General features: G+C 43.5%; 1 protein-coding gene and 1 long non-coding RNA gene across 41 annotated transcripts in view; both read left to right on the top strand.

Annotated features, from left to right (window-relative positions):
• Nucleotides 1-25252, top strand: part of Dclk2 (doublecortin-like kinase 2) — a 134803-nt gene that overhangs the window by 73175 nt on the left and 36376 nt on the right. For 26 of the 40 annotated variants that reach the window (XR_003954382.1, XR_003954381.1, XR_001783745.2 and 23 more), the window contains exons 3-6: nt 11371-11473; nt 15944-16045; nt 16907-16954; nt 23048-23142. Coding sequence is in view for 29 of the 40 variants with exons in the window: in NM_001195496.1 (NP_001182425.1) it covers nt 11371-11473; nt 15944-16045; nt 16907-16954; nt 23048-23142 (348 nt within the window). In the remaining 11 variants the exon portion in view is untranslated. The remainder of the gene's footprint in view (nt 1-11370; nt 11474-15943; nt 16046-16906; nt 16955-23047; nt 23143-25252) is intronic. The other 14 variants (XR_003954386.1, XR_003954385.1, XR_003954383.1 and 11 more) reach the window with 1 other exon arrangement.
• Nucleotides 16960-22124, top strand: Gm46810. The gene is made up of 2 exons (XR_001783870.2): nt 16960-21276; nt 22022-22124. It is a non-coding gene; the product is annotated as a predicted gene, 46810 (long non-coding RNA).

Genomic DNA, 25252 nt, shown 5'->3' with positions numbered 1-25252 from the left:
CTTGTCTGAAGGTGGGTAACAGTCTGTCCAGAGGAATGAGTCCCCACCCACAGGTTGGTTCCTGCCCTGTGGTGTGAGAAATGTTAATTCTCCTCTCCTTTCTGGAGGCTCAAGTGTTTCATGACCTTCCCATAGTTCCTTAGCTGACCTTTTCAGCTGGAATCTTTAGGGTCAAAGATTCTCTTTCTAAAGCCTGCTCTTTAGAAGAGAGTTCCAGAACAGCCAGGGCCTTGTGGAAGAACCCTGTCTCCAAAAAGCAGAAAAACCAAACCAAACCAAAAAACATATTTTTTTATTCTTTTGGCTTTGTGTTTTTGGTTTTTTTTTTTTTTTTCAAGACAGCATTTCTCTGCATAAAAGCCCTGACTGTCCTGGAACTTGTTTTGCAGACTAAGCTGGCCTCAAACTCACAGAGATGGATGGACCTGCCTCTGCCTCTGCCCTGCCACTCCCGGCTAAGTTTTTTTGTTAGGAATTCTGTATGAATGAAACCTAATCATATTTTCCTCCCCCACCTTCCCCTTGTCCCTGTTGACATGTACCCTTCCCAACCTTATGGGTTGGTTGGTTTGTTTGTTATTTAGTTTTGTGTTTATAACCCAGTTAGTGTTGCCCACATGTGCATGAGTGAGGGCCATGCCATTGCAGCAAGGGAAATCTGCCTGTGACTGAAAACAAAACAAAACAAAAACAAAAACAACCCGAGAGTATCTTCACTCCTGTCAGGCTGGTTAAGTTGGGATGGGTTCTGCTGTAGTTTTTTCTTGATGCCAGAATGTAAGTTCAAAGAATAACTCAAGAAAGGAGAGCACCAATTTTATTTAGAGAGGAGAACAAAAAAGTAAAAGACGACCTGACCCCTTTCAGATACATCGTGTTTTAGAACCTAAATGCCACAGAACAATTAAGGATAGTAACAACGTTTGTGCTGGCAGTGTTGAGGACTTTCATTTTCCAGAATAATTAAGGATTAATTGATCAGGTTTCTCCATATCATCTTAATTAACGATTCTAAGGCTCTTACTTCTCTTGAGTGTGATCACGTGTGGTGATGCCATGCTGATACCAGAGTGTAAGCTGATGTGATTTCTATGTGCAGAGAATCAATTCCTGAAAAATCCTGCAGGTTCTGCCTGTTTTTAAAATATGTAGAGATCATAGTATTCATTAGCACATATTGATACATTTAGTATTTTTAGTCTGGCAACAAGTGGAGTCCTATTTTAAAACCATATGATTGAAACTTGTGTTTATAATTTGTTTCAAGAGAGTTAGCCAATTTGTTTGAAGATATCAATTTCAGAACATATTCACTATTCCCTAAAGCATAAGAAGTTGGCCTGAACTTGTAATGACCTTAAAACATTACTTAGAAGTCGATCCTTTAAAAAAAAAAATTCCTAGGTATAAGATTACATCGTTGCCATTCACTTATTTCATAAAAGACAGAAAAATGGCCCAGTTGTTTGGATTTTAGACAAGTATAAAAGCTGCTGACTTATTTCATAAGCTCTTTTATGTTTTCTTGGAGGTTGTAAATCACAGTTAATACTTCTCTTTAGGGAAACAGCATGTGGTCTAGCGAGAAGTCTCCTCAGCTGGCTCTGTGACTTGGAACATTTTGCTTAACCTTTTGAGCCATGTTAAGCCCCTTTTAGGTAAATGGGCACGTGAGTCCTTGGTAAGATTGTCCTGGTGGCTAAGAGAAAGTTAGTGAGAATGAGATTCCTTGTGTAAAGTGTGTCCTTTTCCCCCATGGATGTTCCCTTACCTCATCTGTTGCAAATAGACCAGTTTTAGACAGTTACCACCTTGAGCTGTGGTTCCATTGCCCTTTTCGTAACATAGTTTCTTTTTATTTGTTTGTTTGTTTATTATTTGGAATGACTTGAGCCCTAGAAAGTCTTCATGCAAGGTGCTGTTACATCTGCTTAGAAACATTTGGTCCCCTAGTCCCTAGAGTCACAGCAAGACACAGAGGGTGGAGTCACAGGAGGGCTGGCTCAGTAGGCTGACTTCCCATTTCCTTGTCTGACTTCATCTGGAATTTTGCTGTGGCTTCTGTTCCTTAGAAAGCCCTAGAGTACATTGGACAGCTTTTTCTGCTTTAATACTAGCAGTCAAATTATCTTAGACATTTTCTTCTTTTATAAGGCCATTGTCTCTCCTAGAAAGTATCATTTGGTAGCTTTAAAAGTTTAAGGTCTTTTGTCTGTTGACGGAAAGAAACATTTTATGAAATCAAATGTTTGGTTGTAAAACCCTATGATTAGTTGTGATTGGTGGGAGCAGTAGGAAAATAAAGCTGAAATCCAGTTTTTGTTGTTTTTATTTTATTTTATTTTATTTTTTTAACAGACAAGATTTAAACGCAGGGGTGTAGGGACTGTCTGCAGGTGCCATTGAGATGCCTTTTACTGTAAGTGCTGCTGCCTTTGAGCTTTGGTTCTGTTTCTATGGCAACCGCAGGATCTATGTGCTTGGCTGAATGGATTTACAGGAAACTGAAAAACATTGCTATTCTAAGTAGCTTGTTGTGGAAAGCGCAGCCAGCATTCACTGAGAACAAAGCAGGCAATGTATGCTAATTGTATTCCTTGTCGGGGCTAAAGAGTTGGGGAGAATCCCAGCGTCTGCTTACTGACTTTGTGTTTCTTGAATTTTGGAGGACGAAATGACTTACTCTTTATTTATTTCAAATTTCATATTTGGTTCTCCTGTCTCCACCCAACCCCCTTTTCCCAAAGTGTTGAAGATGGGATTCATGTCGCAGACAAGCTAGGGAAGTTCCCCGTCCCCCATTTCCCTGTACCTTTAAAAAAAAAAAAAAAAAAAGCTATTCTAGTAGAATTGATTTAAACAAAACAAATCTGTCTGTCTGTCTGTCTCTCTCTGTGTGTGTGTGTGTGTGTGTGTGTGTGTGTGTGTGTGTGTGTAAGATAATGTTTCAATGAAGTAATCTGCTGGTTTTCAGGGTCTCAAACACCGAGGTGGGCAATCTAATGCAAGTGGCTCCCTTTGCTAGCACTGTAAATTAAAATGGCACTGAGGCTTATCCTTTATGTCAAAACTCTCCTACCTAGAGTTTCCTTGACGTGTGGAAGCTGTTTCTCTAAATATTTACAAAACAGAAGAGTCATGTAATAAACTGTTGCTTGGGGGATCAGAATGAAATGCAGTTTTCCTCTATTATTTTATTCACTCATTGCATGTTTACAGAAGACTGCACATTGATGTCAGTACAGCTCTATTAAAAGGCCACATGGTGATTTCAGTTTCAATATAAATATATTGGGCTTCCTGTTTGAGATTTTTCAAGTCATTTTTAGAAATAAGGTACAATTCTTTTTAAAAATGTAAGGTATTCAGTGGAAGCAGCCATATAGAAGGACTCTGATATTGAAAGCTTTTGATTTCAGGAGCTACCTCCCCCGTTCCCACCCACATACTCAGTTAAAATGGAAGAAGACCCATAAAAATCCTAATGTGTACCCACCATCCTATTATTTCTTGTATGAAGTGTCTTTGTTCTACCAGCAAGGCAATTGGCAGTGCAAAGGCTCACCCTTATTATTACACAGATTTAAACTAGTCTTTCTCTGAGACTGAAGATGTTTTCTGTGCATTCCTCCCAGGTCGGGGAATGTGGAATATTTCTGTAAAGTACACTTCTGATATCTCAGGAGACCCTCATCTATGGAAACTGCAAGCTTCCAGATAAATCAAGTATAGGGTATAATTGTGAATTGCAGTCTCTGTAGCCCATAGGTGGAGTAATTAGGAATCTCAAAGTACTCTGAGATATTGATGAAAGGTTTAATTCTTCAGAGAGACTCTGTGATACAAGACAGAATCTAGGAAGGCTAGATTGGTTTTGTTTTTTTAAGATGTCTAGGACCAAAATTTGTTGAATAGATCTTTGCTGAGTCCCTTTAAATATGGAGTTACAGGCTTTGACAAACATCAGGAACTGGTGCTAACCTGATTGCTAATGGGTTGAGAGGAATTACAGGACGATGATGCGAGAGCTAGGAGGAGGAGGTAGGATCCATAACACTCCAATCGGGATTCACTCCACAGAAACATGTAGAGCACCTGGCAGGTGCTGTGTGAGGGGCCAGAGAATGAGCCTGACTGTGTGGCACTTAGTCTATGGTGAGCTCCACAAGGAGCCAGGCAGTTACCTCAGTGAAGGGGCAGTGGGCTTGGTGGCCCCAAAAGATCCTTGGAAGTGAAGAGGTCAGCTCAGGAACTTTGGAAAATTCCACCAGGTCCCTCCCCTCCTGGAAGAGAAAAATCCTGAAGCACTCGGCACCCCTCCCCTCTGGAAGGGAGGGGGAAGGAAAGGCTTAGTTAGGTTCCTCAGACCCTTGGGGGACGGGGGACGGGGGGGACGGACGGGGGGGGGGGACGGGGGGGGACGGACGGGGGACGGGGGACGGGTTGACACCGGGGACGACACATTCCAAGACCACCTACAGACAAGGGAAGTCCTTGTCACCTCATTCCCTAAAGACCAATCAATTTAAAAGTCACTCTGTTCTGCCAGGCACATTGTGCCTAATGGCTGCTGCTCTAAAACCTGTATAAATACTGTGGTCGGGGCTGGTGAGATGGCTCAGTGGGTAAGAGCACCCGACTGTTCTTCCGAAGGTCCGAAGTTCAAATCCCAGCAACCACATGGTGGCTCACAACCACCCATAATGAGATCTGATGCCCTCTTCTGGAGTGTCTGAAGACAGCTACAGTGTACTTACATATAATAATAATAATAAAAAAAATACTGTGGTCATTCTCTCTCAACTTCATGTGTAGGACAACTCTGAACAATAAATTCCTCCTGCTTTTTGCATCGATTCCCGGCTCCATGTCATTCACTCAGGGAGTCCCCTGTATAAGGCTCACCAGAGTCTTACAGAAACTGAAACTTGAACAGAAAAACATGAAGCAGAAAAACTTAAGTATTGCTTTATTTCCTGTCAAAAAAGCCTACTGTTTTGGTAGCATTTTTTTAGAAGGTAAGTTATTAGACTTTGGAACTTTCAGGCTGGAAAGGAGCCCGAGTGTCTAGCCTGCTTACTCAGCGGCCCCTCTCAACTCTGAGCAGGCAAAGAAACAGGAGATTCTCAGAGTGGTGTGGGTCAGGGTGTTGGCCATCTTTGCATCACTGTAACAAAATACCTGAAACAGTTTATAAAAGAAAAAGTTTCATTGTCTTACAGATTTCAGCCCAGATGGTTGGCCCTGTTGGGGAGGGAGCTCACCATGGCAGACACTTTTGATAGCAAAACCACTCATTTCACTGTTGGAGAACAGAAAAGGATCTCACAGTCCTCTTGGAGGTCATGCCCCTGCCACCTGCCCATTGTACCTCTTAATGGTTCTACAGCACCCTAATAATGCTACTGTAAAGTCCTACAAGCCTTTACCATGTGAGGCTTTGGGAGACTTTCAGGGTCCAAATTACAGCAACTAGGAAATCAAGACACAGTGCACCCTCCTTGGTTTTTTATTCACAATACTGATTCCCCCCCCCCAACCCCCCCCAACCCCCCCTCCCCCCCCCCCCCCCCCCCCCGGCCCTGAGACAGATTAGTGACTTGTATCATATCTTAGTGTTAATCTCGGGGTTTTTTAAAAATGAAAATTAAAAGAAAAAATTCAGAATTCAAGTATGTGAAATAAGTTGTAAACAATGAAAGTAGTACTTGAGTGACTAAATATGAAAATGAGAGACGTAGAGTACAAAATTACTTTCTCTCTCTCTCTCTCTCTCTCTCTCTCTCTCTCTCTCTCTTTCTCTCTCTGTTTCTTTTACTGAATGTCTTAGTTAGGGTTGTATTGCTGTGGAGAGGCACCGTGATCATGGCAAATCTTACGTTGCCAAGCATTTATTCAGGGCTGGCTTACAGTTTCAGAGGTTCAGTCCATTACCATCATAGCAGGGAGCATGGCAGCCTGCAGACAGACATGGTGCTGGAGAAGGATCTGAGAGTTCAGCATCTTGATCTGAAGGTGAAAGAGTAGTAAACTCAGTGCTCCAAGGTATGCTAATCATAAAACAGATAGTGACATTCCTCCACCCACCCACTTCCTGAGTTCAAGGAGTATTCCTTCAAAGAAAGTCACCCTGACCATTACCGGAAGCTGCAATGCAAATGTGCTATTGTTAGGGGCTCTTAGAAACTGTCTTGAGAGTTAACAATTACCAGGTATTCCTTGTGACACCTGTGACTTTGTACTTCCTTGTGACTCTTATCTGGTATTTTTGGTATTTTCCAACAACGCCCTTCCCACCTCCTTGAGTTGTGGTTTTTTCCTTTAAATACCCCCTTACTCAGCTACTCGGGGCGCCACAGTCCTCTACCCCTGCGTGGTGTATGACCGTGAGCCCGAGAGCGCTCTTGAATAAAAATCCTCTTGCAATTTGCAGCAAGACCGTCTCTTGTGGGTGATTTTGGGGTGTCGCCTCTCCTGAGTCAGAACGTGGGGGAGTCCTCACGTTGTGAGTCTTTCAAAGGAAGCCAGAAGGAAAGACTGTCTTTTGCAAGTAGCCAGGGAAAAACTCTGATTTCACACTGGGCAGAGCTTGAGCATAGGACACCTCAAAGCACGGTGAACACACTTCCTCCAACAAGGCCACATTTCCTAACAGTGCCACTCCTCATGGCCAGCCATCCAAACACATAAATCCTTAGGGGTGAAATCCATTCAAACCACCACACTGAACTCAAAAATTCAGTGTTTCTGGCTAGACTGGCTTGCTAGCCAGCGAGTGGTATTTGTCTCTGCCTTGAATACCAGAGTCTACAGATTATGCTTGGCCATGCCCGACTTTTACAGGATACTTAGTATTTACATGGATACTCAGATCCTCTCCCTTGCAAACAAGGTCTCTTCGCTATTGAGCATCTCTTCAGTCCCAGCTATTCTGTTTTACCATGTTAATTCTTCTTTGTGCTCCTTTATTCCCATGAACCTGATAGAAGTGAAATATCTTGCCCAAGATTGTCTTCGTGAGTGTGTATGTGCACACACATGAATGGGTAGGTGGGTGGGTGTGTCAGCAATCGGCTTGTTCAGGTGCCTAGTTTCCAGCACAATCTCTGTGCTGATTCTTCATGGGCTGTGCTGAGATGGTACTGAAGAAAGTGAAACCCCGGGCTGGTGAGATGGCTCAGTGGGTAGGAGCACCCGATTGCTCTTCCAAAGGTTTGAAGTTCAAATCCCAGCGGCCACATGGTGGCTCACAACCATCTGTAACAAGATCTGACTCCCTCTTCTGGAGTGTCTGAAGACAGCTACAGTGTACTTACATATAATAAATAAATAAATAAATAAATAAATAAATAAAAAAAAAAAAAAGAAAGTGAAACCCCTTCTCCTTCTGTGACTACTGGCTTTTATCCACCTTCAACTGTGCCATCACCCTGCCCTCTGTTTTATGTCTGTGCATTCAGATTTATAGCTTAAACAGAATCATGATAAGCCCTAGCACAGCTTTCCACGTCTGCTTTGTGAAAACTATAATGGAGACCTGTACTCTAAAAGCAGTGGTAGGGAAAGCAGTTCCTGATCCTTTCTTGTTGATTTTGATCTTGCCTTCCTCCCTTTAGGTTTAATAGGAACTGCTGGTCCATCCCAGGCTCCACTGGCCTGGCCTGTAGCGTGGCTCCTAGTATGCCTGTAACTCAGGAGGAAGCCTGTCTTCCATACCCAGTCCAGCTCCCACCAGCTCTCTCGGTGTCTGAAGCCTTGTGAAGTCCAGCAGGAAAAACGGTCCAGGAGAGGTTTTGTTCCTGTGTCTAGTTTGTTTTTATCTTCAGTGTTCAGAGCATTTTCTTTTCTTACATTTCTAGGTAGATGTAACCCCTTGAAATGCTAATTCTACCACAAAAGGTGGAAAAAGAGGTTTTGATTTTTCTAAAAGCCCCACAGGCTGAAAAGCCTCATTCCAGTTTCACAATTGATAATTTCTCCTGTGACGGCTTCCTGTTCCCTGGCGTGCCTTCTGTGCTGCCCTGCAGGCAGGTTCTGTCCCTCCCTCCAGGAGCCCAGATTTCAGGCTTAAGGCTTCTCTCTCTCATACTTACCTCATCTCCTCATGGACTGAGAAAACCCAAAGCTTTTCTCTTTAAAACCTGCTCTCAAATGTAAAACAAACTAAGAAGAATAAAGTAAAACCATCTACTGGCACCTTTTCTCCTGTCCTCACACCTTCACTGTGAAAGCCATGGTCTCATCCAGGGCCCCTCATTTTCTCTGCCCACTGATTTCATTCGACCTCATAAAGCCAAGGCTCTGAAGAAAAAGAGTTTTCTTTTCTTTCCCATAGGCAAACTTTGGTGACTTCTGGGTCTTTGCAACAATATGCTAATAGGTGCCTGTTGTTTTTCTCACCTTAGGAAAAAGCAGTTACTTGACCCTTGACCTGGCCTTGCTTCTCCACTCAGAAAATGTTGCCTGTCCTTCCCAGGAGCAGCCAGCGCTGTTAACCACGGAGTCATCTCTCTCTCCCTTCCCTGAGTTGTCAGCTCTATCTCCTTTGTCCTGTGAGGAACTGACACTAAGGCCCCTTGAAACACTTTCTTGACTTGGTTTCCAACACATGTAAACATCTCAATTTCTTCCCTGGTTTTGCAGCTTCTCCCTGAGCCTGGCATGTGGCTGACTCTCCACGTTGACCTCCTCCTTGTGTGCATGTCCAAGGGCTTAGTTGCTAATACCATTCATACCGGTGAATCCAGTGCAGGCTTGGCTTCTCCCCTGCACTTGAGATTTGTAGGATATGTCCAGCTTTATGGACAGCACCTCTACTTGACAGTTTGATGGTCATTTCACAGTTCATGTCCCAGGTCTGAATTTTGGAACACTCTGTCTGCCACTAAGCTCAGTTTGCACTTTTCAGTGTCAGAGCTAATGGCAGCAACAGCATTCCTGTTACACTAGTCAAAAGCCTTGACTTTTCTTCATCTCTCGTTTCCTGTGTCCACCGTGACCCTTCTTTTTACCTCCAGATCCCTTTGAACAGATAACATGTGTACACACACAAACACACATACATGGACACACACATGTACACACATATGTACTTGCACACACATATGCACACTCTTACATGGACACATACACACACATATATACACACATGCATGGAGATGTGTACACATGTGCATAGGACACACATACATGTACATGCACACACAAAGACACAGGCACGCACACTAAAAGGCCTCATGTGAAAAACTGTACTGATGAAGTGGACCCTGAGGTGGAGATGCTATGAATGTCCATCAGGGGGTGTGGCTTGTACAAGCCAGTGTTACACCACCTTAGAATACAATAAAGCACCTAACATTTGTTATAATCTAGATGAAACTTAACCAAGCTAAGTGAGAGGCCATTACAGAGTGCCTTGTACTGTATGATATAGCATATATAAAATATCTGGTAAGGGCTGGAGAGTTGGCTCTGCAGTTAAGAGCCCTGGCTGCTCTTCCAGAAGACTCAGGTTCAATTCCCACATCCACATGACAGCTTGTAACCATCTATAACTTCAGTTCCAGGGGATATGACACCTTTTTCTGGCTTCTGGATACCAAGCATGTATGTGATGCACAGACATGTATGTAGACAAGCCAGTCATACATATAAAATAAAAAATAAAATAAAACAGCATTTAAAAAATCTGGGCTCCATAGAACCACAGATATAAGGTAGAGTGTGGGTACCAAATGATAAGAGAAGAGCGCATAGGAAATGACTGCTAATGGGCTGAGAATTCCTTGTCTGATCGTGGTGATGGCTGGACAATTCTGAATGTATTAGGTGTTTCTGGATTGTGTACTTGAATGGGTAATTGTATAGCGCTGGTTATTTTATGTCAACATGACACAAGCTAGAGTCATTTGAAAGGAGTTGACCTCGTGTGAGAAAATGCCTCAGAAGACTGGCCTATAGGCAAACATGTGGGACATTCTGCTGATTGATTGGTGTGGTAGGGCCTAAGGCAGTTCTGGGTTGTATAAAAAGGCAGGTTGAGCAATCCAGTCAGCAGCACTCCTCTGTGGTTTCACTTCAGCGTCTGCCCTGCCTTCCCTTCATGGTGGGCCTCATCTGTAAGATGAAGCAGGCCCTGCTCTCCTGGAGCTGCTTTCTTAGAACAATAGAAACCCAACTAGAACACTTTATGACTCACGCCTTAATAAAGGAAAACCAAAACAAACCACAGCTGCTATGCGGGTGGGAACACAGTGTCATGGTTGAGAAGTGAACAGGGGACTTGTCACAGAGACAAGGTTGAAGGGAGGGGTGAAGTGACACTCGTTTGTAATGAGGGTGGTGTGGTCGTCCTGGTGGTGTGATAACAGTGACTAGGGGATGTGGGGAGATTGGAGGTCAGATAGCCAGCATCAGGACAGCAGCGGACACCAGGTGCGTGTGAACCTCGTGGAGGTTGACATACTTGTCAGCCGTGTGAGTAGTGGGAAGGACCTGCTGTGGGAGCAGAACCGAGCATGGCGACAGGATCCCCAGGAGTGTTGTGTGGAGAAAGACATAATTCACACAATCCAAAGAGAGGATAATGATGTCACCACCTGAGGTGGTGAGCAGAGGCAGGGTTAGCAGATGAAAGGTGATTGGTACTTTTAAAACACTGATCTGATGAGGTGTAAGCTAACTACAGAAGCTGGGTCTTGCTTGATAATTGGAAGATGTGGACAGAATCCATGCCTACTGCACCAGCTGGCTGCAGAGAAACATATCCTTTGCATGACTGTAACCCAAGCCGTTCGGTATATCTAGTTCACGGTAGTTTTTGTGCAGACTTATTTATTTCAGTATAGAGCCGAGTTGTGACTGTAGAGATAGACAATCTTACTGAGATTGCGGAGAACTTCCAAGTAGCTGAGCATGTTTTTAAAAAAATGAACACATTATTATTTTGGAAATAAAGCCATTTTCATAAGAGAAAATTTTATGTAGCTCCTTGTAAAACACATTGAAACACAGCTTGTCCATATGGAAGTGCTGGAAATGGCTCTGTTGTCACCAGTAGGCCGAAGGTGGACGTTTTGCTGCTGTGGACCAGGCTTTCTGGGATCTGAAACACATTAATATGGAGTGGGGAACTTTTTAAAAAACTGAAGATGTAATTTAGACAACAGAGGAGAGTTGAGCCTTGTAGTCTTAGTGTCATTGGCCAGTGTCACGGCCAGTCTTCCCCAGCCTTGATAAAGGTGGTGCGTACCTCAGTGGACAGGCCTCTGTCCCTCTACAGTGCTGTGGGTAAAGCTTGAACATGCGTTTAATTTTGCTGATTTTTATTGCGCTCTAATGTTTCTAATTTCTTGGATTTTTTTTTTCCAGGTTACTTGTCTGCAAGACTTTTTTGGAGACGATGATGTTTTTATTGCATGTGGACCTGAAAAATATCGTTATGCCCAAGATGACTTTGTCCTGGATCATAGCGGTGAGACAATTCATTGACCATCTTTGTAGCTCCTGAAATGAAAGCTCCCAATTTAGGAACTCAGACGTGTTAGCCCAGGTGTACTGGCGAAAGCTCTGAGGCAGAAGGATCATTTGACTCCAGGAGTTTAGCCAGCCTTGGCAACATACTGAAAACATGTTGAAGGATAATTAATAAACTGTCCATAGTAATTATCTGAGTTTTTTTATGTCATTGTTTTGTTTTAAAACATGCTTTAAAAAACATACATTGTTTATATATATATATATAAATGACCATCTCGTGGATGGGATGAAAATTCCCATTTCTTTATTTTTACCTATTAATGGAGTTCTTAACCATTATTTCAATGATTCCAAATGATACTGGTTTTAGGGAAATGGCTCTATCCTATTGTCTTAATTCTGTATACCTACTCTAGTAGAAATGACTGTTTTAGCTGATAGAAAAATCAACCTAGTTTTTTTTTTTTGTTTGTTTTTGTTTTTGTTTTTGTTTTTGTTTTTGTTTTTTCAAGACAGGGTTTCTCTGTATAGCCCTGGCTGTCCTGGAGCTCACTTTGTAGATCAGGCTGGCCTCGAACTTAGAAATCCGCCTGCCTCTGCCTCCCGAGTGCTGGGATTAAAGCCACGCCCAGCTTTTTTTTTTTTTTTTTTTTGGTTTCAACCTAGTTTTTAAGTGAGTGAAATTCAAGTAGGTATATTTTACAAAGGAAAGAGGGATTAGAGCTATGATCTCACTCTTTTATAAATGAGCAAGATGTCTTTTACAGCTTGAGATGGGTGATAGAAGTATATCACTCAGAGAATGCCTGGTCTCAAGAAGTGGCTCAGCAGTTAGTTAAGAGCCCATTCTGCTTTTACTGAGGGCCCAGTGCGATTCCTAGGATCTTCATTGAGGGACTCACAACTGTTTGGAATTGCAGTTTTAGTGGGTAGGATGCCCCCTTCTGGCCTCTATGGGCACTGCACTCAGATGCACATCCCCCCCCCCCCCAAGCCCCTCACAGATACACATAATTTAAAGATATGATAAATCCAGTGGTGGTGCACGCCTTTAATCCCAGCACTCGGGAGGCAGAGGCAGGCATATTTCTCAGTTCGAGGCCAGCCTGGTCTACAGAGTGAGTTCCAGGACAGCCAGGGCTACACAGAGGAACCCTGTCTTGAGAAAAGCACAAACAAATAGACAAATCATCTGAAAAATTGATAATTGTCTTGGGCTACCTGTATTATTACACTGTTCCGTGTAATTTTATTTTTTGTTTTCCTGTGTGTCTCCCAAGCACGTGCTGGCTCTCAGCCCTTTGTACTTGTTCATTTCAGTTTTCACCTCTGCTAATTACCTAAAAGCTCTCTGTTTTGTGCCACTCTGCTGGAGTGATTCTGTCACCCTGTAACACCACTGGGAAGCCTTTCATTGTGAAGCTGGGCTTTTGTGTCCCCTGTGCCGATGACCTACCCCGTTCCTGTAACACCAATATCGACTGAAACGTCCCTTTACCCATCAGCTGTAGTTTTCATCTTTATTTTAGCTTTTAGTTTCTGAATGATTTTGTCAGTAAGTAGACAGTTTGAAAGTCAAGACACTGAAACTGAATTCTGCGTTGTAGGTTTTAGTGTTTAAAGAAGTGCAGTGTAAAAAGCAGAGCTCCAGACAGAGAACAAGAGAGGGTTTATTCTGGAGCCAAATATGAACGGCTGTGGCCCAGGAACACAGATTCGGGTTACTCCAGTTACCTTGGCAACAGTTTCATGAAGTTTCTAGAGTAACTGAACAAAGTACCCACAAACCAAGTCAGTTTTAAAATACGTTAGTAGAGATATCAGGCAGACAGGTGTCAGCGAAGCAGGAAAACATGCTAGAGGCCTCAGGTGCTGTCTGGTGAATTCTTAGCTTGCATTGCTGAAACTAGGGTTCTGTTCATCATATTTTAAAAAGATTTGCCGAACAGTCACACACGGGTAGGCAGTAAATGGTTATTAGGGGGCTAAGGTAGCCCGAGAGGATCTGGCCCTGTCTCTGCATCTTTCTAACACTTCACAATCAACAAAGCTCTAATCAGTGAAGATGGCAGTGACTTAGTCACTGTAGTCACCATGGTGGTGCTGATGGTAGCAATAACGAGACATTGGTAAGTGCTCACTCTGTGTATAGGCAGGGCTGCCGTTGCTTTATCTGAGCGAGTTGGATTATCTGGCTCTTTGTAGTGGCTGATGAAGAAGGCCTCTAATAGATTTTAAAAAATGCGTCCTGTTAGTTTTTACCCCATCTCCAATATGTATTTATTTAATCTTCTTCAAAATGGGAGTGATAAGGATATCTTATAAAACTTTTCAAAGATTAACTGAATTAATGTGTCACATAGCCTGGGGTCCCTGTGTGTCTTGCTGTTTTTGCTGTTGTCAGCTTTGTAGCACCATCTTTACACGGTGAAGTTGTATGGTGAGAGCAGATCTCGTTTTGGATTCTATCACAGATACACTCATGAGAACGCAAATTGTTTTTTTTTTTAACATAAGGTGTGTAATTGTTTTGTCTTAAGAGCTCCAGCTTTGAATGTCACACATTAAAGATCATGCATTAAAACAACAACAAAAATCAAAGGAAGCATGACGTACGTTTGAAAGCCCACCAAAACAATAAAGAGAAGGAAAAAGAAAGAGGAAGGAGTGAAAGAGAATCTGGTGTGGTGGCGGATGATTTTAATTTCAGCATGTGTGAGATAGAGGCAGGCAGATTTCTGAGTTAAGGCCAGCATGGTTTACATAGTCAGTTCCAGGCCAGCTAAGGCTACATAATGAAACCTTGTCTTAAACATTCAACATGCATAGAATTCTGCTAACCCAGCCGTTCTCAACCTTCCTATCTTCATTGCTACTTTTTAACTGTAATTTTGCTACTGTTATGAATTGTAGTGTAAATACCTGTGATTACCCCCTACCCCCGCCCTGGTCTTAAACGACCTCTGTGGGAAAAAAAAAAAAGGTCATTTGCCCTCAAAACGGTTGTGACCCACAAATTGAGAACCACTGTGCTAAATTAATCTTGGTCAAATCTCTCCTGATTCCTAAACGCGGGTGGGTTTCTGAAGTTCCCGCATATTGGGGTTTGTTTTGTTATATCCTGCTCATTAGAGGGACATTGTCTCTAAAATGTTTAACAGTCTACACTCCGAGCTTTCGAGACAATGGAACACAATCCATAATACTAATGTGTTAGCTGAAAGTGGAGCTGCCCCGTTTATATAAGGTCTGATTAGAGCCTTTCAGATGTTAACTAGGCTCCCCTGGTGTGTCCCCCCCCCCTCATTAGAATACTTCACATGTTAATTTACCACCCCGGCGATTTAGATTAAAATTAACTCCCTTTTTAATCTTTTTGCATAAATCGAAGTATTTTGAAGTAGATGATAGACAATATGTTATCTAATTTATCCCTTACTACAAGCCCGTGAAGCACACTTTATTCTTACGCTAATATGTTAGGCAGAAATGTGGAGGCTGGAATATAAGGAGGGTCTTCTTCTAGTTAGCAAGTGTGGAGACTATGACTCATCCCAGCCCGCCTGACTGCAAATCCTGTGATCTTAATTACTCAAATGTGAAGTGGTGATTGCAGCTGTAATTTGTTCTGCTTCTCCAAATGCTGTTTTATTCGGCGGCTTATGGAAAGGTCAATATTATTATTTAAAGGTTCTATTCTCCATTTTGCTTTTCCATGCTTTGGAGAGATGGGTAGCTAGACAGCAAATAGATCATAAGTCAGTTTCATGTCCTTTTGATGTAAGAGAGGCAGGGACTTGAAGAGGGCAATAAAATTACAATCTGTGCTGCCTGTGAAAAAAAGCTGTGGCTTATCTGAATGATACCGTGCATTTGCTTAGGACAGTGGAGTTCTGTACCCAGTAAGAACTCGGTCCAAACAGTGACGAGTCACAGATGTGAGATCTAACCGAAGATGTAAACCTCATATGTTCTTTCAGGACGGTTGCTGCTTACATTGAATTTGTGAAGCTCGGGGGCTGGCAGCACACCAAGTCCCGGGTTCAATTTATAGCACTGAAAAAAATAAAAGGTGGGATGGGAAAGAGATTGTCGGGTAATAGCAACAGGGCTGGGGGATGCCTTGGTAAGGTGCTCAGTGTGTAAGTGTGAGGGCCCTAGTTCAAATCTTCAACACTCCCACAAAATGCCGGGCATGGTGGTTCATGTATCTGTAAGGCCGGTACTGGGAGGCCCACACTAGAGGAGTCCTGGAGCTCACTGGCCCAGCAGCCTCGCAGAGCCGGGTGGCTGAGTTCAGTTAGGAGAGAGTTCATCTCAGGTAGGTGGAGAGTGACTGAGGAAGACCACTTGCTTCTTGGCGTACACGTACACTAGTTACAAGCAGCTAGCTATAGTCACGTGTGGTATGTTTGATCACCGCTAAGATCTGCTGGACTTACAAATGCACTTTTGTTCTTTACAGAATGCCGTGTCCTGAAATCGTCCTACTCTCGAGCCTCAGCTGCGAAGTATTCTGGATCCAGAAGCCCAGGGTTCTCCCGCCGCAGCAAGTCACCAGCTTCAGGTAATGAGAGAGACTCCGTGGACGGTCTTAGAGGGAGTGTTTCTCCTTAGTTTTCTCACAGGGTTATAGATGTAACAGCCTTGGCCAGCTTGTGTGCAGCCACATTTCAGGACAGTGATAGACCCAGAGGTCTCTCAGGGAAGCCCTGCACTTGGTTCTGGCCCATTTTCTTGCAGACCTCACTGTCTGGTCTTACACTGGTGTGCACATAAAAGTACTACACATTTTGAGCCCTGTATGCTGCATTTTTAAATTCTGTGCTTCATATTTGTGGATATTTACCTTTTAGAAATTACTTCCTATTGGTGCAGCACGTACCGCTCCACACAGAAGTATATTTGCTTTAGAGATTCCAGTCTTTTCCTTCCTCAGCCACATAGTGATGATGATTCTCACAAAGGATTACTTAAGTTCTATGCTCTTCAGACCCAAATCTTACATACTTACACTGCTTTGATATTTGTAACATTCAAAACACCCAAACTATATCTCAATAAGCTGAATTTACAGTCATTGCACATAATTTTGCTTATTGAATCTATTGTTAAAGAAATGATTCTAGAGAGAAAGAGAGTTTTGTTTTTGCATTCAGCGTTCTTACCCCTGCCCAGGCTGCTGTCCCTCAGAGTGAACTAAACTTTCCTTTGTTTGGAACAGAGGTAGGGTTTGACACGTGAGGCACCTGAGAGTGGTCCCAGATAAACCATCTCTCACATCAGACTTGGACAGACATTCTCTCTGCTGCTCCGGCGGCAGTGCCCACCCCTCCTCTAGGGCAGGCTGTGTTACTGTCTTGTAGACCTGCTGAATAACCGCTCTCCTTACTGTCTCCTCCTGCCCTGTGCATATGCGTGTGTACAGTAAAGAGGGCTGGCCACTCCAGTGCCTATTCTACAGCCAAATCCCCAGGTGAGCCAGGGTCCTTACAACTTTGGTGCTCTGCTGGGCTTTGTTTCTGTCTCCTGCTGCATTTCTGTTTTCTTTGCTCCATCTCCATAAATGTATCTGGTCTTCTCCTGTGGACATCTGTGCCGTGTGTAACAGCGTTTCACAGTGCACAGGCCACTGCAGCCTCCCTGCTTGCCACAGAACCGCTTAACCTAAGAGTATTGCCCAATGCCTGTCTGTAGTTGAAGCCCAGCGGCCTGGGGGCGGCAGTCACCTCCAGGAGGTCTGTGTTCTAGTGAACTGTTGAAAATGTTCTGTGACTAAAAAGGCTAAAAATTGTTAGCAATGAAGATAAGGAGTTTCTAGCCTCACACTTTGCTCATACCTGGGTTAAAGGTTTAGGAGTCATTAAATTTTTTCTTATTCAAGGTACTTTATAACGGCCTGTGCCAGAATAGGATAATGAAGTCTTTCCTGCACATGAAAGGAGGCAGCCCACACTGTATCTTTTTAGTTGGGAAACAATTATTTTCATACAGCACTCTACACTTAGGCTTTCTAAATATGTGACAGTTGACACTTGGGTTTTTAAACCAAAGGTATCTCTGCCATTGCTGTTATTTTAAATTGTATTGACTCTGTAGTATCTTAGACCTGGAACATAAATGTTTTTGTATATGGTTTTCTGGCTGAATTATTCCTAGCTTTTGTTTCAGGTGACAGGTTTATAGACGCTTGTCATGTCAGGAAAATGATTACATAAAAAGTAGAGAGAATAGCTCAGGAGTCAGGTGTGATTAATTCAGCTTTGTCCCCAGAGGTCTGAAGAGGAAACTTACTGAATAGTAACATTTCATGACCACATTTGTCTTCAGACCATCTACTGTTCTATGGTGAAGCCCAGGAAATAAATAGTTTTGTTTGTTTGTTTGTTTGTTTTAAATATTCTGAATTTGCAGTGCTTAAAGGTCAGGTGAGGACTAGCATTTCAGTGCACGAAATCTTCAGCTGAATCCTTATTTGGGTAGAGTCAGCCAGCCACAGACTTCTCAGTGAACGTTGTGAGGTTTGAAAACCACATCTCAGCAAATGGTCTTTGGAAGAGTCCATTGAAGATGTTTAACACTTTATTTAGAGAGCTGGAAGCGTCTGCCCTGCTGGCACAGTGATTACTGCTGTGTTACCAACAGTGCTTTCTCCTCATCCTTTGACAACACGGGGCAGAGTATTGAATCATTACAATTCGTAGTATCGGAAGGAGTGGTGCTTGATGGTACAGAGGCTCTGCTGTGCTGTGGGCTGTACTCTAACAGTTCAGGTAGGAGATTTAAAATGAGCCTGGGCAATGCAGCCAGGCCCTGCCTTTAATTAGCAACAACAACACTACTAAAAGATTAACTGGGATTTCAGAAAGAGCTAGTAACTCTATAATATTGTAATTATAATATTATTCCTGCCTATTGTAGGTTAGAAAGCACTGCTGTAAGTGAAGTTTCTGAATCTACTTAATCATCCAACAAGACTCTGTGTAAATAGCTAATTAGAGTGTTGTATACACAGGTAGTTAAGTAGGTACCATAAATGAGTCAATCTTTGAGTCTTAAAAATCCTGCTTTTAGGGATTGGAGAGGTGGCTCAGTGGCTAAGAGTGCTTGCTGTGCAGTTGAGGACTCAGCCTTTAGATCCTAGCACTGATACCACAAGCCAGGTATCCTATGGATGTTTCTGATGTGGGGTGGAGAGGGGGGATTGCTGACTTCCAACCTAGCAAAGAAATCAAAAGACATGGATACTAGGAGAGACTCTACTTTGAAGGACCAGGGAGAGTGATAGATGAGAACACCCGACCCCCTCTTCCGGCCTCTGTTGCATGTGCGTGTAGCCATGTTGTCAAAGGCACCAAAGGCACTGCCCCCCAAAACACACACACACACACACACACACACACACACTTTTTTTTTTTTTTTGGTAATGCTAGTTTTAGGTTTGTAGTTGTGACTCTTTAAACATAGCTTATAAAGATAAAAAAGAATTCAGAGCAGTGAAACAGAAAGCCCACCTTATAACTGAGGAAAGGAAGCTTGCTGGAAGGAAGTCCCAGTGGGTCGTGGGGGATGGAGTGCCATGTACGTGCTGGCTGGTCACCACACTTTCCCATGGCTGCAGCAGTGAAGGGAACTGATGTCACATAGCACCTTCAGGACCACTGTTATTCACCTTTCCAGAACTTCAGAGAAATGTGCAAATAAGGGAAATTAAGGCTGCCTTAACAGCAATTCTTAGAACTTTCCAAAGGCTGTTGAAAACTCACGTGGCTCCATCGGTCTGCACCTTCTTATGAAGGAGTTATTTGGGGGTGGGCTGGACATGTAGTTACCGTGTTAAGTCCTTAGCTAGGACATGAAGTTTTAGGAAGCCTGTCTGCTCCAGAAACAGCCATGTGAGGAACTGATTTTTCTGTTAGCCCCACTCTCAGTTGGTACCAGATGGATGCAAGTTTAAGCCCATGGTGGTGGCTGGCTGTGCACTGGCGACCTGTACGGATATTTGAGTAGGATGGAGGTTTAAAAAAAAATGAGTGAAGTTCTGTCTCCACTTAGAGCAAGCTTTCTAGCTTACTGCCTGTCTTAGTCAGGGTTTCTATTCCTGCACAAACATCATGACCAAGAAGCAGTTGGGGAGGAAAGGGTTTATTCAGCTTCAACGTCCATACTGCTGTTCATCACCAAGGAAGTCAGGACTGGAACTCAAGCAGGTCAGGAAGCAGGAGCTGATGCAGAGGCCATGGAGGGATATTCTTTACTGGCTTGCTTCTCCTGGCTTGCTCAGCCTGCTCTCTTATAGAACCCAAGACTACCAGCCCAGAGATGGTCCCACCCACAAGGGGCCCTCCCCGCTTGATCACTAATTGAGAAAATGCCTTACAGTTGGATCTCATGGAGGCATTTCCTCAACTGAAGCTCCTTTCTCTGTGATAACTCCAGCCTGTGTCAAGTTGACACATAAAACCAGCCAGTACACTGCCCATGATGATCTCTACTTTATGTGAGTCCCCTTAAAAGGGAGTTTTTAGAGACTCCATGAAAACAGTTTCAGACTTACAGCAAATCTGAGCCAAAGATTGAGGTTTCCCGTGTCTCCCTATTTGCATAAACACCCACAGCCTCCCTGATCACCAGTACCTTTATGAAGAAGAGTACAGTTGTTGCAGCCAACACATTATCTCCCAGAGTTCATGACTTGCAAGTCACTTCTGTGATTTGGGCAAATTCATGTGACAACTGCCCACCATTACAGTGTCACGCAGAGTCGTTTCTATGTCTTTAAAAAAAAAAAAAACTGATTGGGGCTGGGCAGGTGATTCTCCAGTCCAGTGCCTGCTGTGAGGACTCGAGTTCAAATCCCAGCACCCCAGGCATAGACCTGCGTCTGTAACCCCAGCACTGGGAATGTGGGGCAGGGTTCAGGAGCTCACTTGCCAGCCAGTCATCCAGCCTAGCTGAGTGCATTAGCTTATGTTTAGTGTGGGATCCTGCCTTAAGAAATAAGGTAGAGATCTGTGGCCTCATGCATGTATGTATACACATACATGAAGGAACGTACACCCATGCATGCACACATGCATGAACACACACATGTATGCACACATGTATGAACACACACACACATACACACACACACACATGCATGCACACATGCATGAACACACATGTATGCACACATGCATGAACACACACATACACACACACACATAAACACACACATGCATGCACACATGCATGAACACACACACACACAACACACACACACAGAGGAAAATCTAGATAACCCAGTAATTTAGAGTAAGGAAATTAAAAGTTCTAGCTTATCATATATGCTACTTGGTCTACAGTTTCTGCCTCCACTTAGGAACTACTATTCAAATTTTTGAGTCGTCCGTGCAGGATCTCTATCTTTGCATGTGTACACTTAATTCAGATGATCTAAAACAATACTGTCTGCCTCCTTATGTCTAAAAAAAAAAGTGGATTTCATTTTGCTTTTCATAAAGCAGGTTTCATCTGCTCTGGGCAAAAGCTTTTGAGGATTACTGTTGAAGTAAGAGGGATTACAAGTACACTGAAGAGGGGAACAAACCACTAATCCCAGATATTAAGCACTGGGTTCATGAGATCACTGCAGAAATAGATCTGCATGATATATAGTGTATGTGAAGGGTACGAAGTTGGTTGACCAGCACCCTGCAGGCTAATCTGTGACTAACTCCCCTTATGAACAGGGTTAGCCGCTCTCTGCTTAGCACAGACTCCAGTTTAAGCTTTCAACCAAAGAAGCATGCAGAGGTGTAGAAGGGGGGATAGAAAACTACCAGCGTGTGCTAAAGAACAGGCAAATACAGAGGTGTAGAAGGGGGATAGAAAACTACCAGCGTGTGCTAAAGAACAGGCAAATACAGAGGTGTAGAAGGGGGATAGAAAACTACCAGCGTGTGCTAAAGAACAGGCAAATACAGAGGTGTAGAAGGGAGGATAGAAAACTACCAGCGTGTGCTAAAGAACAGGCAGATACAGAGGTGTAGAAGGGGGATAGAAAACTACCAGCGTGTGCTAAAGAACAGGCAAATACAGAGGTGTAGAAGGGGGATAGAAAACTACCAGCGTGTGCTAAAGAACAGGCAAATACAGAGGTGTAGAAGGGGGATAGAAAACTACCAGCGTGTGCTAAAGAACAGGCAAATACAGAGGTGTAGAAGGGGGATAGAAAACTACCAGCGTGTGCTAAAGAACAGGCAAATACAGAGGTGTAGAAGGGGGATAGAAAACTACCAGCGTGTGCTAAAGAACAGGCAAATACAGAGGTGTAGAAGGGAGGATAGAAAACTACCAGCGTGTGCTAAAGAACAGGCAGATACAGAGGTGTAGAAGGGGGATAGAAAACTACCAGCGTGTGCTAAAGAACAGGCAAATACAGAGGTGTAGAAGGGGGATAGAAAACTACCAGCGTGTGCTAAAGAACAGGCAAATACAGAGGTGTAGAAGGGGGGATAGAAAACTACCAGCGTGTGCTAAAGAATAGGCAGATACAGAGGTGTAGAAGGGGGGATAGAAAACTACCAGCGTGTGCTAAAGAACAGGCAAATACAGAGGTGTAGAAGGGGGATAGAAAACTACCAGCGTGTGCTAAAGAACAGGCAGATACAGAGGTGTAGAAGGGGGATAGAAAACTACCAGCGTGTGCTAAAGAACAGGCAGATTAAACGTGAGGAAAAGGGAGGGTTAGAAATAAGCAGCCTGTATTAGGAATATTTGAATAATTATCTTTTAATGACATTCAGTCAGTCAAATAATAAATATTATAAGAAGAAATAGTTGCTTTCACTTTCCAGTAATAATATACCTAAAGGTTAAGGTTGTAGCTCAGTGGTGTAGCATGCAGTGCTTAGCACAGTTCTTAGCACCAAAAGTAGAATGTACGGAAGGCAGGCACACACGTGTGTACTTGTGTAATGTACGGAAGGCAGGCACACACGTGTGTACTTGTGTAATGTACGGAAGGCAGGCACACACATGTGTACTTGTGTAGTGTACGGAAGGCAGGCACACACATGTGTACTTGTGTAATGTACGGAAGGCAGACACACATACTTGTACTTGTGTAGTTGGATTACAGTCTAATTGATTTGAAAGAGCCGTAGGCATTTCTCTGTGACTCCCATTAGTAAACACCAAGATGAAGATGCTCGTTGGCAATCTCTAATGGCCAGCATCACTGACCATTGTAGACCCAGCAGCTAGTCATTCATTTGTGTGTTCTGGGAGGAGGCTGTATGGACAGGGTCTCTCACTCACACCTGTAATTCCATGATTGTCTTCGATATTTGTTTATATCATTGTTGGGACACTATTATTGCAAATGGTTCTAATTCCACTCCTTGTGTGACCTTGTGTGTACTGCAGTAAGATACATTGCCTTTGCTTCTGCTGATCCGTCATCTGCTATGGGCTTTGAATGAAGCGCAGCTTCATCGGAGCCGTTCCCTGCATGTGCCTAGTGTTTTCACAATCTGGTGGTTTGCAGTTCTGATGGCTCTTCCCTCTGTTGTCTCCTGGTCAGTGAATGGAACTCCCAGTAGCCAGCTTTCCACTCCGAAGTCCACCAAGTCCTCCAGCTCCTCTCCAACCAGCCCGGGAAGTTTCAGAGGATTGAAGGTACGAAGGGAGAGATGTGGCGCGTGTATGTGATCCTGTTATCTGTGTGGTGTGAGCTTCTAAAGGCTGCACTGGGTCTTAGCATAAAGTTAGCTCATCATCTTAACTCTCTCCCTTGTGTTCACATCCTGTGGGGATGCAGGGTTGTGATAGGTTGAGCGAGATGTGGTGAACGTTCCGTATAGACTTTATTGAAGTCTGAAACATCAACATAACATTTATGCCTGCAGAAGGGTGGCACAAGAAAAACACGTACGTTTTGGTGAGGAACGTAGCATAAATAGGCATTATTTATGATGTAAGCTACTTAACAGGGAGGATATTAGTGCACAAGGTTGAAGCTTACAAAATTTTAACAGGCTTCATTTGATTTAGTAAATCCTAGTGCTTTAAATTTATAAAATGTGCCTGGCAAAACATCAGTAAATAATTGCTGTTAAACACGGGATGTTTCCTTTACTGACACAGTCAGATTGTTTATATGGTAAGGTGCTTTGAAAGGGCTAAAGTTTGTCAAAGCTGTGCATCCGTTAGTCAGTTAACCAGCTTTTCCTTCCTTAGTGGTGACAGATAGGCTACCACCAGGAATCCATCTCTGCAAATGGCTGCTTACATACCTCAAATAGGGTCCAAGCAGTGTTCTCTAAGGATGTTGAAGAATCTCTTTGACAATTCTCATGAATAGCAAGGGCTGCTGACCACTTCTGTGTGGACCAGGAGCCTTGAGGAGGTGCATGAAGCGCTCAGCTTCCCAAAGTGGGTAACGTTAGCCACCTGAGTGCAAGTACTGCCCTGAGAAGGATATGCACATAAGAGACAGAGAATAATAGACCCTCTTGGTTTGTGCTTGCCTGGTTATGTACCTTAGTTGAAACGTGGGATGAGACTGATGGTAAATTTAGGGATAAGAGAATACATAACTTGTACAATCTATGCATCACTAGACGCACTTATTAGAAGAACTGGCTAGATCTGGTGATTCCAGCTTGTATTCTCAATTAAGTAGGAGGCAGAGACAGGAGGATTCTGCAAGTTCAAGGCTAGTCTGATTTGCATGGTGAATTCTAGGCAATCTAGGGCTGCATGCTTGCCTAGCATGTACAGTGCCCTGAGTTGATCCCTGGTATACTCCTGGGTGTGGTAGCCTGGGTGTGGTGCCTGCAATTTTAGCATTTAATAGAGGAGACCAGGAGGAGCAGAAGTTCAAGTGTCAAGTTCAAGGCCAGCCTGGGCTCCTTGAAACTCCGACTCAACCCACCAATTAAAACAAAAACAAAAAACGAAACAAAAAAAACCCAAACTTTAGGCTTTTATACCCAAACCATAATGTCTCAGTATAAGAGGATGGTGTACATGGACCTGTGGTAGAAGCTGTCCCTGTAGCCTGGGGAGTAGCTGGGATTTGAAAGCAGAACTAGTCTTAACAGATGGCTCAAAACAGCAGTGTCAGAACAAAAATTTATAAACGGAATTATTAACGTGCAGGCTACCTAGCAGACCCCTGTTGGGCTGCATCTAAAATGGAGTTCCTAGGTATTAAAACTTGGCTCCCCTTTGTTTGGATTTGGGAAAGATGGCTTTTCTGAAAAGCACGACCGCTTTTGGTGATAGTTGCCTCAGGGAGAAGCAGGTCAGACAGAAGTCTTCTTTACTGCAAGCTCCTGCTTTCTGGTCTCGGTACCATAGGACTTTGCAGTGAGGCCCGTTCATGAATGGTTATAAGGATGCTTAGTCTTCTGGTGTTCTTGGTTTTCTTCATCCTTCTTTAGCTGGCAAAGAATTCTCTAGGTTCCAAGCAATCTTAGTTAAGCCTTGGAAACTAAGACACACATCTTTGGCTCAGGATCAACGGGGAATGGAAGAACCCCGGTGTGCAGCCCCATGAGGAGCCTCAGGCACAACGAAGCTCAGAGCTCCACTTGAGTCAGCTCTCTCTCATGTTTGGAGGCAGATACAGGGTGCTGTGGTTAGAAGCACAGACTCCAATCAGAGTGCCTGGGTTTGATGTTGGTGTGGCCCCTCACTGGCTGTGTGACCTTGGGGAAGTCACGTTGCCCTTTTCTATGAAGAGTGTTTGTGGGGTACAAAACACAGAGTAGGCGCTCAGGAC

The sequence above is a fragment of the Mus musculus genome, chromosome 3, assembly GCF_000001635.26.
Source record: "Mus musculus strain C57BL/6J chromosome 3, GRCm38.p6 C57BL/6J".
Lineage (NCBI taxonomy): Eukaryota > Metazoa > Chordata > Mammalia > Rodentia > Muridae > Mus > Mus musculus.
This window is presented reverse-complemented; position numbering and strand designations above follow the sequence as displayed.